The following is a 17,037-nucleotide window of genomic DNA, read 5'->3' as shown; positions in this document are numbered from 1 at the left end:
CATGGGGGGAGAGTGGCATGGTATGGGAAGGGTCATCATTTTTGGGGGGTAGAGGGGGTCATCGCAGCCTGAAATATTTTCAAAGAGGGTCCCTGAATAAAAAGTTTGAGAACCCCCTGCTTTAGGGCAACATACAAGTGTAATATAAAGCATGCTGACATATATGAAAAAACAAATATTTTTTTCACTCTCTAAATATGAATTAGAATTGTCCAGTAGTCAAAACCAGCTAATTCTACAACCTGCTGTACTGTAGGTCAAATTTTATAGATTTACCAATCTGTAATCTGATTGGCTGAATATCTGAGCATATACCCCCATTGGAGATGATCCGGTATTGAAATATTTGGTACCTTTCTGATACAAAACACCTGCGTATGCTCCAATCCCGTTCAAATTTTACAAAAAGTAATGTTTCTGTGAAGATTATAAACTAATCCTTAAAGTTCCTTTCTTTAAAAAATTGTACACATTCTTTTTAAGGCTTCTCATATTTAAAGTGACAGTAATGTGTTTGGCTCTATAAAGGTATGACTGGAACAAACAGCTCCTGCCCTGAGTAGCATACAGAGTGAAAGACTCACGAAGATCAGACGCAAATGCACTGGGAGACTGAGAGGATGGCAGTAATGTAGAATGTGGTGGAAATGGGTGTTCATTGCAGTAATGATGGTGTAATGTTGAGGGGGTTAGCTTTGCAGCTCAGCAGATGAGGTGGGGTTTTAGGAGAGAATTGAATGAAGAGAGAGAGGGTGCACAATGGGGTAAGTAGATAATTCCAGGTATAAGCCATTAGGAGTTTGTAACAGGGTCTCTGGACTGTAGTTTGGCAAGGATTTTATTTATACATCTGGAAACAACTAATCAGACATGAATATCATTTTACTTCTTGTTTTCCAGGTCAATAACTTTGACATCAGCAATGTGTCCCATAACCATGCTCGAGCTGTTCTTTCCATGCCCTGCATGGTGCTGCACCTCACAGTGCTCAGAGAGAGACGATTTGGAAGCCGGACACACAACCATGCAGACAGCACTTCCTTGCGAGAGGAAGGCTTTCATGTGACGCTGCATAAACGAGACTCCAGTGAACAGCTTGGCATTAAATTAGTGCGCAGAACAGATGAGCCAGGAGTTTTTGTTCTTGACCTTTTGGAAGGGGGGTTGGCTGCTCAAGATGGCAGACTCTGCAGCAATGACCGAGTACTCGCAATCAATGGACATGACCTAAAACATGGGACACCGGAACTTGCTGCTCAGATTATCCAGGTAAACTCTGTCCTCTAACAGGAGTACTTTATTCAGTCTGAAACGTTAAAATGTATTACATATCAAGGTATTTATTGTACAGATCACCAAATTTCACCCAAAAATGGCATAGTACAGGACAGAACAACTTGTGTATTGTGCCTAAACTGTGGTGGCTTTGGCAGATGTTACTCATTACTAGTAGCTGAAAGCCCGTGCTGTCACTCAGGTAATTTATAAAGTCATATTTGTTTAAAAACAAACAAACAAAGCAAGTTGAGAACTTAAAAATTGGATGGAAACAGACTGTGAATCCCATTGATGATTGAACCTTGCGATTTTCTGAACAAAAAGAGCTCCCTGCCATGCTGGTAGCTATTTCCATTTGCTTCCCAGTGACTCAACAGAATTTCTAGGCTTCAGAGTGATGTTGGGGTTATTGTGTGGGGGTGGTTGTGTTGATTTTTGTGTGGGTTGTGTTGTGCTGGGAGAGTTAGTGTAGATTTGTGGGGGTGGCAAATGAGGGGTATGTGCTGCAATGAGGAGCTATGGGTGTTTGGTGGTGGTATTGTGTATGCTGGTTGTGTTGTGGGGGGATTGATTTGTACAGGGGGTAATTCTGGGAGATTTGTGTTGGTTTGTGCAGTGGCAGTTGGGTGCACCAGTGTGGCAGCTGGGCTAAGTATCAATGTGGAGTCTCCCTCATTCAGCCAATGAAATTGTTGCATGCAGATTACCAGTAGAGTAATGATGGTGACTGGTTGAGTTACCTCTGTTAGTGCAATGGTCTAGGACTCCTGGCATGGCAGAGATGCATGCCTTACTGGTGTAATTTGTGAAGTCAGAATGGCTAAGAACTTAAAAATTGGATGATAACAGATCGCAAAACCAAGGGAAGATGCAACCTTGTGATACTCTGAACAAAAGGAGCTCCAGCCATGTAGCTGATTCCATCACTTCAAACTGACTCTACGGCCATTTTAAGCTTCGGAGTGACATTCCTGGGATCTTATAATATAGATTCTTTTATAGAGTTGTCACATTCCAGGGTACGATCCAGACTGTTGAGAGGCTGCCACTGCCTGCCCCGTAACCATGGGTGTCCCCCAATGCTTTATTGTTGTAGCTCTCAAACTGGGCCAATCACAGACAGCCTAACAGCATTTAGGCCACACTCTGTGTATAATTACAGCTCTGACCCCAGCAACCTGTCAGCAAAACTCCAGCCACACACTGTCTTCCACCAGCCTTGGTTACTCCTTGCACGGTGGCCCCAACGCACTCCCAATCCCAAATTTTCCCCAAAATGTGTGTTCTCCACTGTCCAGCCCTCTCCTGGGCAATTCAGATTTTAGAGGTCTATTGCCCACTATTGAGGGGTCAATATGCAAAAGTTTGCTACTTGAACTGGAGTTACCCAAACAGTTCAAACACAACACTGGATTAGTTTGGATTAAAAAATAAAATAAATGTATTTAACTACAAAGGGAGACTGTAAGTGAGTACAAGTATAATGTATTAAAGTCAGCAATTGTTATAAGAGAAATAAAGATAAAATGCTTTCTAGTAGCTAAACTTTACAAGCTAGACTTGGTTCAAGGTAAAATACTTACCACAGGTTCCCAGCAACATTGCTGACCAAATTCACAGGTCAGGATTCTCCCCAATGTCAAAGGACTGGTTCCTTTGTCTTAAGTGAGTGAGAGAGAGATCGGGAGAGATGCCTTGGGGTGTTTTTGCCCCCTCACTTTTATAGTCCAGTCACCCTTTGAAGTGGATTCTTCTGAAGATTACCCCTCAAAGGAAAGTTTACTCAAAGAAGGTGACGTGGAGTCTGGGAGTGAAGGTAGCTCCATGATTTTTCTTCTCCCCTGTGTGTGCTGAAATGCAGATTTGCCTTGTCTCTCACCATTTCCCCCTTGTGCTGTCTCAAGGACCGTGTTTACTACTATATGTAAATTGAGGTAAACACACATTCCTTTGTCTAGGATAGACATGTTTAATGCCTTTTGTCTAGTCAGGCCTGTGGGGTTTGAACATGTGCTAACAGCATCGTACAGGGAGAATATAATGTTGCTACATACATTTCACCGTGATATTATTGACCAGCAAGTTATTTCGTTTTCAAGTAATATCTCAGAAGGCATGTTTTGTGTAAAGGTTATTACAATTCTGTGTAGGGTGTGAATGCAGGGTGCTTTTGGTCATAATAGTGCAAAATGCACTACATACACCTGTCCCCTTTTGGGGCCTCAGACAACCCATGTGGCCAGAAATAAAAAGTGTGTTGGCCTCCCCCGGCGTGTGTCATAGCCTACTGAAGCTTATAAGATTATTCATATGAATGGGATGAGCTCAGTGTAGTCTGGAGTCTAATGGAAGAAATCAAGGAAGATCATAATGCTGTGTACTTATCACCCTCTTTACTCTAGATCTCAAAAAGCTTTATGAAAGTAGGTAGCATTGTGCCTCAGTTTCCCTGTCTGTAAAATGGGGATTAAAAAGGGAAGTAACCAATCAATGGCAAAACTAGGGATGGGACGGAGGGGGGAAGAGTCTGACTCTTAGCCCTGTACCCATCCAGTAAACCACCTTACCTAAACACTAGGAATTTGTAGAGTAGTGTTGTATACTATTTGATTAACCCCATACTCCAATAGCAGTTGGAGACCTGTGATACTAAGGTGGGTTATTTGCTTGTTTAATTTAAATTTCATCTTAAGTATCACTTCTTATAATTATAGGGAGATTCTAATAATCTTGTGATATTTTTATGTCAATGTTTCAATGTATTGAGATTTTGAAGAGGTCAGTTTCACATTTAGAGATTTTGGCATTGGGATTTTGAAACATTCGGGTAACTATTGAGCTTTTGGATAGTCCCCAAAACTACACCGGTTGGTGGTCTGGCTATACATTCTCTCTAACTACTTCAACAAATTCCCTGAATCTGCATACAAAGTGACTTAGTTCAGGTGAATAATTTGCTTTTAAATATCTGTTAAGGTTTGAAACAAACATTGAGTAGTTTTGTAAACTAAGAAATCCATGACCTGTCAATATACTCCATCCTTTTTCTTATTATTGCCTTGTATCACAGAAGTGCCTGGAGCCCCAACTGAAACTGGGGACCTCATTGTGCTAGGTGCTGTACATACACATAGTCAGAGACAGTCCCTGTCACAAAGAGGTCACAGTCTAAATAGACAAGAGAGAGGGTGAGAAAAAGTATTAATATCTCCATTTTATAGATGGGGAACCAAGGCAGGAAAAAATAAATTACTTGCCCAACATCATACAGGAAGTCTGAGCCAGTGCCAGGAATTGAACCCCGATATCTCAAGTCCCAGCCCAATACTTTAGCCACAAGATCATCCCTCCTCGATTGGTTAATAACAATATGATATGAACTTCATTATTATTTTCATTTTGCATGTATATTCCTCAGGCTAGCGGGGAGAAGGTGAATTTAACAATCTTCAGACCAGTGAAATCGCAAACAGTCAGTATTCTCCGAGAAGCAGGGACTCCTAACAGCGGCCAGCACCAGTCGCAGCAGCTGTTCCACAGCAGACACAGTTCGCATAAGGTTAGTGTTTCTCTCTCTCTCCACTGGAAAAGAAAATGTAATAACATTTTATTCCAATTTGCTGGCTACAGTGACACATCCAAGTCTTGTGAATGAGATAAAATTGGAGCTCTGGAGTCATGTGAGAGAAAGTGGGTAACGTGTTACTATCATGTGGGAGGATTGCCATTCCGGAGCATCCTTTGGACTCCTGCTGTGCAAGCCATTGAACTGCAAGACCCGAGGAGCTGGAGCATATCCACCAGCCATGTAAACAGATTGTCATTGACTGTGGCGGGAAAAGTCATGTTTTCCCTTCTCTGAATCGAAGGAAAGAGAGCTGTGGCTGTTGCAAGGGTACTGAGTGGCTTATATTTTATAGAATGGGGTAAAGGGCAGACTGAAGAGACTCCGTGTGACATTATGCAGAAGACTGCCTACGAAAATAAAATATTTTTCAGAGCTTATGCTTCAGGTATTTTCATAGTTCCAAAAATACAACTTCTGGCTCTTCAAAGTCAATGAATCATATAATCACCTAGAGTGTTTGGCCTTAATAAACCTCCTTTATCCTTTTTCAACAAACAGTTTTGGTATCCAAATTCAATGTCAGTCATTTAAATTGTGAGCACTTGGGTTTTTGCCAGGATTTTCTTCCAAAAATTTGAGAGATTTCAGAAAAGGACCAAGGGGTTTCATCATATAATTCATCTGCACTCCTCTCTCATCTAAGGATAAGCCAGAGTTGTTTTTGAAGTTGGTTGTCTTAAAGAATTCTGTTTACATAACTATACAGCACCAGCAAGTAGACAGTCAATAGCCTAAAGGAATTAAAAATAAGCTGCCTTTAATACGCGTACAGTGATATGTGTCTGCCACTGTAATACCAAACTACTTCTGGCATTGTTTACGGGGAATATAAAAGGGTACTGCTTCTTTTTTTCATATGGGGGGAGGAGATGATGTAACTGCAACTGGAAGATTAATTTGTGTAATTTCTTATTTCTGTAATTTTAGTTTACCTCTAAGTCTTCTGTAGATTTGAGATGATCATTGGAGGTAAATGTGGAATGCTTTGAATATGTCACTAAGTATGTGGGCATTAGAGGGGTTTAAGCAAATAAAATACACATTTGGACTTGTCTATCTAGGCAAGTTAATTTGGATTAAGGTAGGCTATGAATTTAAATTGGAATAGCTATTATAGAATAACTCCCTGTGTGGACATTCTTATTCCGGAATAAGAGTGTTTTATGCTAAATTAGCCTAATCTACTTCCAAAGTGGATTTAACTAATTTGGAATAAGGCAATTTTATTCCAGAAAAAGAGCAACCACACAGGGAGTTAATCAGGATAGCTGATTGCAGAACAACTCCTTGTGTAAACAACCCTTTAGTTCAGGTTTAAAACTTTCTGATGGTGTGAAGCCAAACATAGGTAAACCTGATTCTTGAGAGAAGCTGCAAAAGCAAAAGTAAAATGTGCTTCTGTAAAAATAAACTGTTTAAAGGGTGTGTCAGCTTGTGAACCTTAAAGTACACATGCTCTTTCATTTCACACTGAGTCTGTAGTTTAGTCCATATGATACTTACAAAAATGATGTACTTAGTAACAGTGACTTCCACCAAAACATCAAAGTCCTGTGTTTCTCAGTGCCCTGACGCTAGCCATATGAACATTTGGATTTTGTGCAGCAGCACCAAAACTTGGCTTTGCAGTTCTTCTTTGTCCAGTGTAGTGCTAGCCCCTCTAAGCATATTGTACGTAAATGCAAGGTGAGACTTAAAAAATAGGTGCTTAAAATTAGACTCCTAATCCATGTTAAGGAACCTTTATAAATGGCTGGATTTTTCAAAAGCGCTAATCACTTGCACCTCCCATGGAAGTCAGTGAGGGCTGCAGGCTCTCTGCGCCTTTGAAAATCAGGCTGCTCTGTGTAGGTACCTAACTAAGGATTAGGAACCTATTAAGCATCAATTTCGAAATTTTTAAATAAAGTATCTTTTGTTGTCTTCTTGCAGGATCTTTCTCAGTGTGTTACATGCCAAGAAAAGCATATCACTGTGAAAAAAGAACCACATGAATCCCTTGGAATGACAGTGGCAGGAGGCAGATGCAGCAAAAGTGGTGACCTGCCAATCTTTGTTACTAGCGTGCAACCTCATGGCTGCCTTGCAAGAGATGGCAGGATCAAACGAGGTAAGATTTGACTCTAACGGCAGTGTGTGCATCTTTCAATTATTCTGTTGATTAATTTGTTTTACGAGCATATGGTATCATAAGGTTTCTCAGCAGATGTAGTGTAGCAATGATAAATGCTTCTCTCACATGAATGGAAATTCAGTGGAATATTTATTATACCACACTTTCCACTGGCTTAGGAAATGGCTCTGTAGATAAGGATAACCGGGGAAGCCTGATGAGATCAGGAAATGGCTGGTTATATCTTTAAAGTTGACTGTAATCCCCCTATGAGTTAAAGGTCTTGTCTGATATTTTTTACTTCAGCACACACATCCTGTTTTTGATTTTGGTCATATGGGTTGGGTCCTGTCACTGTCTGAGAAACCATCTCTCTCCCTGTATAATATCTTCAGTACCTCAGCTAAACTCGTCTGTTCTGATGACAGGCGCCAGGTTAGCAGGGCATTTTCAGCAAGCGACCCTTCTTTCTGTAACTCTTTCCCCATCCCTGATCAGACCTATAGTGAGCTTGCTGATCTTCAGGGCGGGGAGTCCCTTTTCCCAGACTTTTGAGAAAGGAATTGGGTAGGGAATTAGGAGGTGGGAGCAGGTGTGGGATGGATGACATTGGTAATCCTAATGGGATAATGCTTAAGGCAGAGCCTGACATTTTCCTGATTATTTTTTGTAAAATGTGTTGTACGTGAGCCTAAATCACATAGATACATAATGCAACCCCAAGCAGTACTGCATTGACTTCGAAAACTCCTGGGCTCATACTGACAGAAGGGCAAGATATGGAAAGTAACTTAAATGTGCAAATTTAAAATGAGGTAACTCAGGATATTTTTCATGACTGTGTAAGGTAGAAACAGGAATGCAGTATATAAATCTTTTTTTCTAAACATTATTTAAAAATCCATTTGTTGAAGCAACAGCTGACTTTCTTTTTGTGATGTTAAGGCTGTTACAGCAAAAGGAATTTCAAATGAAGCCTGCCACTGCAGCCTTAGCCTTCCCTGCTATGCAAAAATTTCTGGAAAGTGATTGATTCTCATATCTTGTGTGTTTTTTGCTGATTTGTTCTACACTGCAGCAGGAATACTGTAACCACTCAGACAATAAGAAACGTTCTTGGTTCACACTCTCCTTCTTTTAAAATATTCTCAAGTAAAATCCTTGTCAGCAATCCTTGTGTTTTGGACTCTTTCCAGATCATTATTGTCTTTTTACAGATGCTCTTGCTTCCTCGGAGCTGATATTTCCTTTTCAATCTTTCCTGTGACTCCTGTTTTGTCTTTCCTTATTTGCAAAGCACAGACAAGCAGTAGGATTGAAGTGTGCATATGGGGAGGGAAGTGGGGGATACTCTTCTCATGCCTCATTTGTTGTGCTACCTTCTACAAGACTTTCCCTTGTGGCTATGTTACACCTTTTGCTATTACTTTTCCCCCATCCCTTTAAATCCTGAGGTACGATTATAAGTAATGGGATAAATTAAGAAAAGGAACAGTAAACTGGAAAAGTCAGGAGAAAAAAATCCCTAATGGAGAAAATAGTTTCCAGTGGGAGTGGTGGAAGCTTCAGTGTTCAAGTCATTTAAATGTGGACTGAACAAAGCACTGGAAGATTATACCACATGGATCATTCCAAGCAGGGAAGTTCTATTATTGGTGGCAATAGAGATGCCTGACCTAATAGATCATTTCCATCTCTGAATTGCATGATAGCCGAGCACACTAGCGGGAGTTTCTGCTGAAATATGCAGCAGTGATATAGTTTAAAAATTATAATGTTTAAATTGTCCGTGTGAGGCTGCAGAGTTAATCCCCTGCAGTTCATACCTCTGAGAAGTATTGTTTCTGACTGTCTAGATCCACAATAACACATTGACGTGAGCCAGCATTGGGTAATGTGTTACAAGTACAGGCCATGTATTTGCACAGGAAGACAACTGTTCAATAGGCCACATGACTCACATTCCTATTTGTGCCTTTTAAACAGGTGATGTGTTGCTGAATATTAATGGCATTGATCTGACCAATCTAAGTCATAGTGAGGCAGTGGTTATGCTCAAAGCCAGTGCTAACTCTTCCGTGGTGGCGCTCAGAACATTGGAGGTCCAGACAGTTGAAGAACAACCCCAGACGAACGAGGAACAGCCAAGCACAGTCAGCGAAAACGAATATGATACTAGCTGGTCACCATCATGGGTCATGTGGCTGGGGCTTCCAAGGTGCTAGTTAGTGAATGATCTGTTTAAACTCATGTTTACACTGTGTTATTATAATATTAACTCCTGTCACTCTCCTAACATGTCTCAATTTGCTATAAAAATGTGTGTGACCTACGTAGGGCTGAAACAACATGTTTAGGGTTTCTTTTTCAGTCATGCGTTGATATAATAACAATTCATTGTTAGTGTGGTTTTATTTTGTGCTGCTACAGCAGTTTTAATTAATGTAATGTTAAAACTGATTTAAACTCAAAAGCAGAGAATAGCTTAGGCACAGACAGCAATAGGGTGAAGCAGGTGCTAACTATTGCTGCCACATTCAATTTACAATCCACTTATAAAGGATTGTACAGGAAAAGTATCCTGTTAGCCAATCGGAAGAAAGAAAACACTGATTATCCCTTCAGAAACCTTGGAAAAGTCTAATACTAACCAAGTTCAATTCCCCTGATGAATGTAAGCTGTCCTTTTGATCTTTAAGTTATGCCCGAGTTTTAAACAGGAAACATAGAACACCTACCCAAATCATTCTATATTAATATACAAAACACAGATTATAAAGGCAAATGAATAACTTCCTAGAATTAAGGATATAACCTTCACTGATCTCTGACTTTTATCTCACAGGTCTTAGGCACACATGCAGAAAGACGTTAGAACAGACCAACCTGCATTCACAAATATCACATATGTAACTAAGAAAACCCACCACCAACTCCATCAAGCACAAATACATTCAGTTGAAACTCGCAGCAAACCCACTTCCTTTTCCTGATTTGTGGCCTGACTGATATCACCAGATTTCACTTATCATCCCATTCTTCACTTTCTGGTAGCTACATCAACAAACCATGGGCCTAATTCTGGAAAATGCTTACTGTCCAGGATTGTGCTTATTGTGCTAATTATTAGCCTATTACCTTTAATCACTAAGCCCTATCCTTAATATTAAGAGTTTTCAGGATTACACCCACAGTTTGCAGATGTAACCACAGAGAGCATGCAGAATGTGATGGTAGCAGAATGAAATCCTGAAGTCGTCGTGATAGCTTACTGCTCCAAAACCAGCCAAGATCTGTTGTTGTCACATATCTCAAATGGTTCTTCTGGAGTAAGAGATGTTGACAGGGGGCACTAGTGGCAGTGTTCAAGTGTTTGCCTAGGTTCTCCACATTCATATCTGGGGTCTTTCCTCAGCTTCCACTTGACCATATTGTCACCAGTCTTTGCCAGCCCAGCTCTCACTCGATTAAGAGTACATCATTGTTTTCATTCGAGGTCAATAGCTGGAGGGAGTTGTTCTGAGGGAGCCAGGTTCTCCAAGATCACTGGCGTTTCTCCCCATTTTGTTACCCCAAAATACCACTGTGGAAGGCTACAGAGTAAGGGACTTACAGAGGCAAAGCTCTTTCTGGACTTCAGCCTTTTGTGTGGTGGAATGGGTCCATTCAGTGGCTGTCTTGAAACATGCACCTGTTTTTGTGTCTCCTTTTTTTCTGAAGGCATCCTGCCTCTCTGATGGTGATGCAATCCACAAGAGGCAGGATAGCGGCATTGTGGGAGTTGCTCTCAAAATCCCTCTGATGATCCTACAGGACTAATTGAGTTCAGTATAAATTTTGTGTGCGTGGCTCGAGCATGACCATACATGGGGTCGTGTCAGATACATGCACATCATGACCCCTGTTAATCTCCCGTTGCAACTAACCAGGGGAGAAACCAAATCTGACAATAAGTACTGAGACCACAATAAAAATCTGAAGTGAATAGAACTATGCACAGTAACAAGCATTTCCCTTGATAAAAAGGGCTTCCAGGATCAGGCCCATTCTCATTTCCTCTAGGTTTTTCCTGTACAAGATGCCTGTATGTAACTTTCTGTAACTGTAAAATAGTCATAACATCTTGTGAGTTATACAATTACAGCAAACTGTTTTCAAGTCTGATAAATACCTCTACTTCACAAGAGTTGGCAGTCATTTATTGCTCACATATTACAAACAACCACATGTTGCTCCTTAATTATGCCTTATATGCTACAGTGCATAGCACGACATGATTAATTTAGAGAAGCAATGGGTAGCCCTACTTCAAATTCTTCTGCTTCTCTGGATTTGAATAAGGATTTTCTATGAAAAGAAAAATATTCTTTAATTCAGCATTTTTACATATGCAATATCACTTTAAAAGTGTGGTGATGGTCAGGAAAATGACTATATGTATCTGACATATTTTTACCCAACAGATTTTCTCTTTGTGTATTTTTAGTCATATTTCCTTGTTTTACTACTACTTGTTTCACTACTGTAGGTATTTCAAAGCCAAGATAGCTACTAGAATGCAATCTGGATTATTTATACTCTGCCTTTTGCATCATCCAAAAAACTTGTCCTCTGACTGCAGAATTTTCATTACTGGTAGTGATAAAGCAGTAAGAGGCAGAAAGAAGACAGATGGATTTTCAGATCCTAAACTGAAGTTGGAAAATCCTAAACTGACAGTTAGAAAAATCATCTTTCAGTAAATATGAAACCCCACCATATCATTTTTTTAGTGTCACTTTCCAGACTTAACTGAATTTAAGCAATAATTCCAACAGAGCGTTATTTATGTTTAATACATTTTTACCTCCAAAGTATTTTTTGTAATTTTAAGCACACAGTAGTCAAGATAGTTAAATATTACAAGATGACTCATCCTGGGAAACTATTAATTACCATCCTTTGCTCACTATTATCCCTTCTCTTTCATGCTTATTGCAGTGATGTGATATAGCAAGTGTTGCGCATAACATAAAAATATTTACGTGGCATGTGTTTTTCTCCTTCCACGCTGTTCTCTCACCTCACAGCTGCCTACATAGCTGCCATGATGTAGTGCTACGGAGGAGCAATTTAGGAAGTTGGGGCTTTAGCATCGTTGGAGGATATGAGGAGAATCACACAAACCAGCCTTTCTTCATTAAAACAATTGTTCTTGGAACTCCAGCATACTTTGATGGAAGATTAAAGTAAGTACTGTCGCATATTTTTAAATGGTATTATCATTCTGTCCATCCAATTCATATTTCATGAAGTGTTTTATTACATTACATATAACCCTTGGGACACTGACTAATATCCAGGTGTTTCTTGGGAACTGGTGACCTCCCTAAAGCTTAGCACCTCTACTGGGTGCAGTGCTGGGAAGTAGTAAGTTTTTTTGACTGAGGGAAGTGGGATCAGTCAGAACTTGGAGAATCACTAGTCCCAGTTGTTCTTCTTTCTCTCACCTTTATTTGGAAACACATTCCACCATCAATCAGCCTGTGATGCTGATTTGACCTATCTCCCCCATCACCTCTACTGATTTCTTTAGGCCAAGACCCAGCACAGGTAGCAAATGTCTTGCCCAGGGTTTGAAGCCTAGAGTGGAGAAGTGAGCATGTTGTATAATGCTTTCTGCCTACTTCAGGGAGGACTACAAAAGTGAGAGGAGCCTCATTTTATAATAGAGGAGTGGGGAAGTGAGTGGAGGAGAGGCTAGGGGGCAGTACCTAGTCAAGATCATTGTGAGAGTCAATCAACATGCAGGGTCCAATTTTCAAATACAGTACTTTAATAGGATCCCCAAATCTGACATTTGGGTGTTCATTTTGGCTGAATTTAGTGTCCATCCAAATGCAGAATTTGAAATGCCTATTAAAGCTTCCCTTGTTTGTCAATTGGGCTGCACGAAGGTTCGATAATATGAGGAGAAGATTGTACCATATTGTTTTACGTACAGGAGAGATATGACTCGTGATGAATACAAGATGAGGAAGGCTTAATTCATTTTCAGAACAGCCTAGTGCATGTTTCCAACGCCATGGTGATTAGAGGTCATCTTATGATTCAGATCATAGCAATAGCAAAACTGCAAAGGGTGATACTCTGGTTTTGGAAGATCTTCCTGACTCGTGGAGGTTTACTACACAGTAGTCTCTGTATTTCTATTTCTTTACAAAGTAGCTTAAGAAAAGAAATGTGTTTATAATTCTGCATGTCTTATTCCTGAGAATGGGGTTTCCCTGGTCATACACTTTAAGACTGCATACCAGTATCCTAACAAGTTTTTAAAATCCTTAAATATCAGATAAAATAACATTCTCAGGTTCTTAAGCATACTGTATTTTGTTTTATGGTTCTGTAAATTATTATTTTTATTTTAATATACAATTACGTTTAAAAATAACTATGTTAAAAGAACATTGAGTTCTTGACTTTGTAGCCTTAAAAGTTAGGAAGGGTTCTTTCCCCTCACTGTCCATCTGCTCCTCACCACTCTGAGTCAGGCTGTTTCCCCCTCATTCTTGGAAACAATTGAACCATTTTATTGAAACTTTCCAAAATATAAATAAATAAATATATCTCACTCTCACTCACTCACACACACACAGCCTGAGGCAGACACCTGGCATGGGAAATTTTAGCTTGAATGGTTAATTTTGGTAAAGTTATAAGCAACTGAAAACAGGGTCTTACGTTGGAAAGCGTTGAGCAATCTTAACTATAGGTGTCACTGCTTTAGCCAGCTACAATAAATTTATATTATATGTAAGTGTGTGTGTTATATCCTATAAACATATATATGGTTTTATCATATCATATATGTGTAATATGTTTTATCATCCCCTAGCTAACCCCAGTAAACTATTTTTCTCTCTCCCTCTCCACTCCTGCATCAATCCTGATATTTTTCCACAGGCAAACTCTTAAAGCTAGTATTAGAATTACTCTAGAGCTGAACCCAAGGGTTCAAGAATTCCCCATACTACTTACAATGGGCAGTCAAACTTCATGTTTTTTTTTTTTTTAACTAAATGCTTTTAGCTCTTGCAGCTGAACTTCAAGTCCAGTAGAAACCCAAGGCCCTAAATATGCAATGTTGTTTGTTACTCATTGCTGTGTTAGAGTTGTTGTGTATCATTGTTCATGAGTTGCTTTCCATTTTGTTTTCTTTTTTAGGTGTGGTGACATGATTGTTGCTGTAAATGGACTATCCACAGTGGGCATGAGCCATTCCTCACTAGTTCCTATGCTGAAAGAGCAGAGGAACAAAGTAACTTTGACTGTTGTTTGTTGGCCTGGAAGCCTCATATAGTTTTGTAAAACCGCTTTGGTTCAAGCAGCTGATTTTCTACGTGGCTGGTACAAAACCTCCAATTTTTTTCTACTGATACAGCTGGTAATAAGCAGGGCCAAAAACCACTTTATATTTTAAAGAGGGGGGGGATTCTCAACCTCCTCACTGTACGTATCTTTCCATCTTGAAACAGCCATATCTACCAAGTTTGTTGCACTCATTGTTTAAGAGCTGGCACATGCATGTTAAGATGTTATTGTCATTAGCCTTTCGAGACAGTCAGCAGAAGAACTGTGGTATTATTGGTTCCGCTTAGTATTTTTCCAAATTGAAACGTAAAACGGTAAGCTATATACTCTATCTTCCCTAAGAGAAGGTTCTTGTCAGCAATTAGTCCTACCCATTGCTGCTGTGTATCAAAATCAATATCAAAAGGAATGCATTTTTCATTTTTGTAAGTGTTTTCATTTTATTCCACTATGTTAAAACCATTCAAGGACCTGTTTTATTCATAAGAAAGTGTTTGGTTCCATGGTTATTGTTGCAAGTCATCAGTGTTCACAGAAGAGTAGGACAAAAGCCTGATATTACTGGAATTTTTATAAAGTGCAATAATCAGACTCTTTGTTAGAAAATGATTTAATATATTACAAAGTTTGTATCCTGTAATGCAAAAGAATATGGAAGTAATCAGTCACAATGCTGGCAACAATAAAAATGCCTGGCTCTCCTTTGATCAAACTGCCTGCTGTATTAGAGTTTACTTTCCAAATGAATGTTTTGCTATGTCAAAAAATTTTGATGAACATTTTTACTAAAACCATTTTTACAGTTTATATTGTGGTTGTCAGTAGCTCTTTTTATTCTTGTGTAGAAATATTTTTGTGACTCAACCTGTAAATCAGAGAGGTATTTAAAAAAAGAAAGCTGTTTATGAAAGTGTATGTTACCGTTTAAAAGCAAAGAGGCCAGACTCAAAGTGCAAAATGAGCTGCAGAATTGTTCCTTGTTCTGTCACTTGCTGACAAACGCCTTCCTTCCCATAAAATGCTGAAAAGATCTGTCTTGTATTTGAGAAATCATCTTTCTTTGGTAAGCACCTGCCACTCAATTGTTGGCAACTATAATACTTTAATTATGTTTAGCATTTTTAAAGCAAACCTATAACTTGCAGGATTTGTTTTATCCACGTCATTTGCAGGATAAGCATCCTTTTGTAAAAGTACACCAACTAATGTGCTGATCTGGAGCAAAATCTGTACATTGTTAATGTTCTGCGTACTTGAAAAAGTGTTTCATTTAGAAACCTAGTTCAGAATCTGAACTAATTTATGAATGACCTCTCTGTTGTAATGATGGTATTAATTATCAGTGAATGTATTTCAGAATCACTACATATTTCAATTGTGAAGCATGAACTTTATTTTCAGACTTAGCAGCTGTATTATTGGGGCATATTATCGCATGTCACTGATTCCAGTAGCTTTGTTTAAAAAATAAAGCTACCATCTCTTGCAAAAAATGTAAAAGCTCTTATGAATGAAGTAATTTTATTCCTCTCTGTGGTGTATGATGCTTGTTTGCTTTCACACTATCAGGATACAGAACAATCTCCTATGCCTGCGCAGTATATTACTGTATAGAGAATATTTGTTTTTGAAGCAGTCCGATGCTACATTTCTTTGATATCTCTGGCTGAGATGAGAACCAGTTTTCTCCCACCCAAAAATAGTTTAACTGTATATTTTGTTTTTAATGCGAAGTTTTGCTAGCTACATCTTTGCATAGCTTTTAGGAAACATTGACAGATGTGTTGGATTTAAAATATTTCATTTGAAGTGACATCATATTCAAAATTTAAGCAAAAATCAAACTTTTACCTTTTTTCTTTTTTATCGTGAAAGCATGATTTAGCTTAAGTTGTGCTATATGTGTTCATCCAATGGGCAATAGCTTTTGATCACATTGTCTTGTGATGGAAACTTGTTCTGAAGGGTTCCCTCTCTTGAACTAATGCTTTTTATTTATTTCTCTTATGATTTTGCAATTAGTTTATCTGGTTTGTTCTTCTTTGCCTTCTGTTTAAATTATTTCAAGATTTTTTTCAGGTGTTGCTATCTAATTGTGTGGTATTACTGAAGAATGAATGAAAATAAGACCGTTTTACCTATTTTAACTGCTCAGTATTGTGTTTTTCTTTACAAAGAATGTACATAAGTGAAATCACCTTCCATTTAGGGATATATTTTTCTCTCCGGTTAATCACAAATTAGTTATAGAACTTTACAGAAAAACCTCCGAGCACATTCATAAGAAAACAGGAACATGAGACTTACCAGGCTGGAATATATCCCAGCAGTGGGTAGTATCAAAAAGCTTCAGAAGGTGATGGAAAACCCACCCATTCCAGTATCTACCACAAGGGCAATTTCTTTCTGACACCAGCTGGTGCTGATCAGCAAAAGGACTGTGCCACAAGACAGGTTTGGCACAGGGAGACACAACCCAATCTTGCTGGAAAGTCAGCTAGATGTGCTGGCTAGGTCTTCGACTGTGGTTTTTTATATAGAGTCCCAGGAGGTAGAAGGTTAAGAAAACTTTACACTGGAAAAGAGCTTTCCTGAAAAAAGAAAAAGATCTGCAGGATTTGCCAATACATCAACTCCGGTGCTTCCTCTACTGTGAAAGTGAAAGGGT

General features: G+C 39.1%; 1 protein-coding gene across 6 annotated transcripts in view; it reads left to right on the top strand.

Moving 5' to 3' along the window:
* LNX2 (ligand of numb-protein X 2) overlaps positions 1 to 16,516 on the top strand; it is an 84,598-nt gene extending 68,082 nt beyond the window's left edge. For all 6 annotated transcript variants that reach the window (XM_067562918.1, XM_067562915.1, XM_067562920.1 and 3 more), the window contains 6 exons: positions 901 to 1,269; positions 4,697 to 4,837; positions 6,839 to 7,016; positions 9,006 to 9,237; positions 12,089 to 12,247; positions 14,223 to 16,516. In XM_067562918.1, coding sequence (XP_067419019.1) covers positions 901 to 1,269; positions 4,697 to 4,837; positions 6,839 to 7,016; positions 9,006 to 9,237; positions 12,089 to 12,247; positions 14,223 to 14,358 — 1,215 coding nt within the window. In that variant the 3' untranslated portion in view covers positions 14,359 to 16,516. The remainder of the gene's footprint in view (positions 1 to 900; positions 1,270 to 4,696; positions 4,838 to 6,838; positions 7,017 to 9,005; positions 9,238 to 12,088; positions 12,248 to 14,222) is intronic.
* The last annotated feature ends 521 nt before the right edge of the window (positions 16,517 to 17,037 follow it).

Source organism: Emydura macquarii, unplaced genomic scaffold (genome assembly GCF_026122565.2).
Source record: "Emydura macquarii macquarii isolate MOO-44397 ecotype Brisbane River unplaced genomic scaffold, CSIRO-AGI_Emac_v2 contig_2473, whole genome shotgun sequence".
Classification (NCBI taxonomy): domain Eukaryota; kingdom Metazoa; phylum Chordata; order Testudines; family Chelidae; genus Emydura; species Emydura macquarii.
The sequence above is the reverse complement of the archived record's forward strand: the minus strand, read 5'-3'. Positions and strand labels throughout refer to the sequence as shown.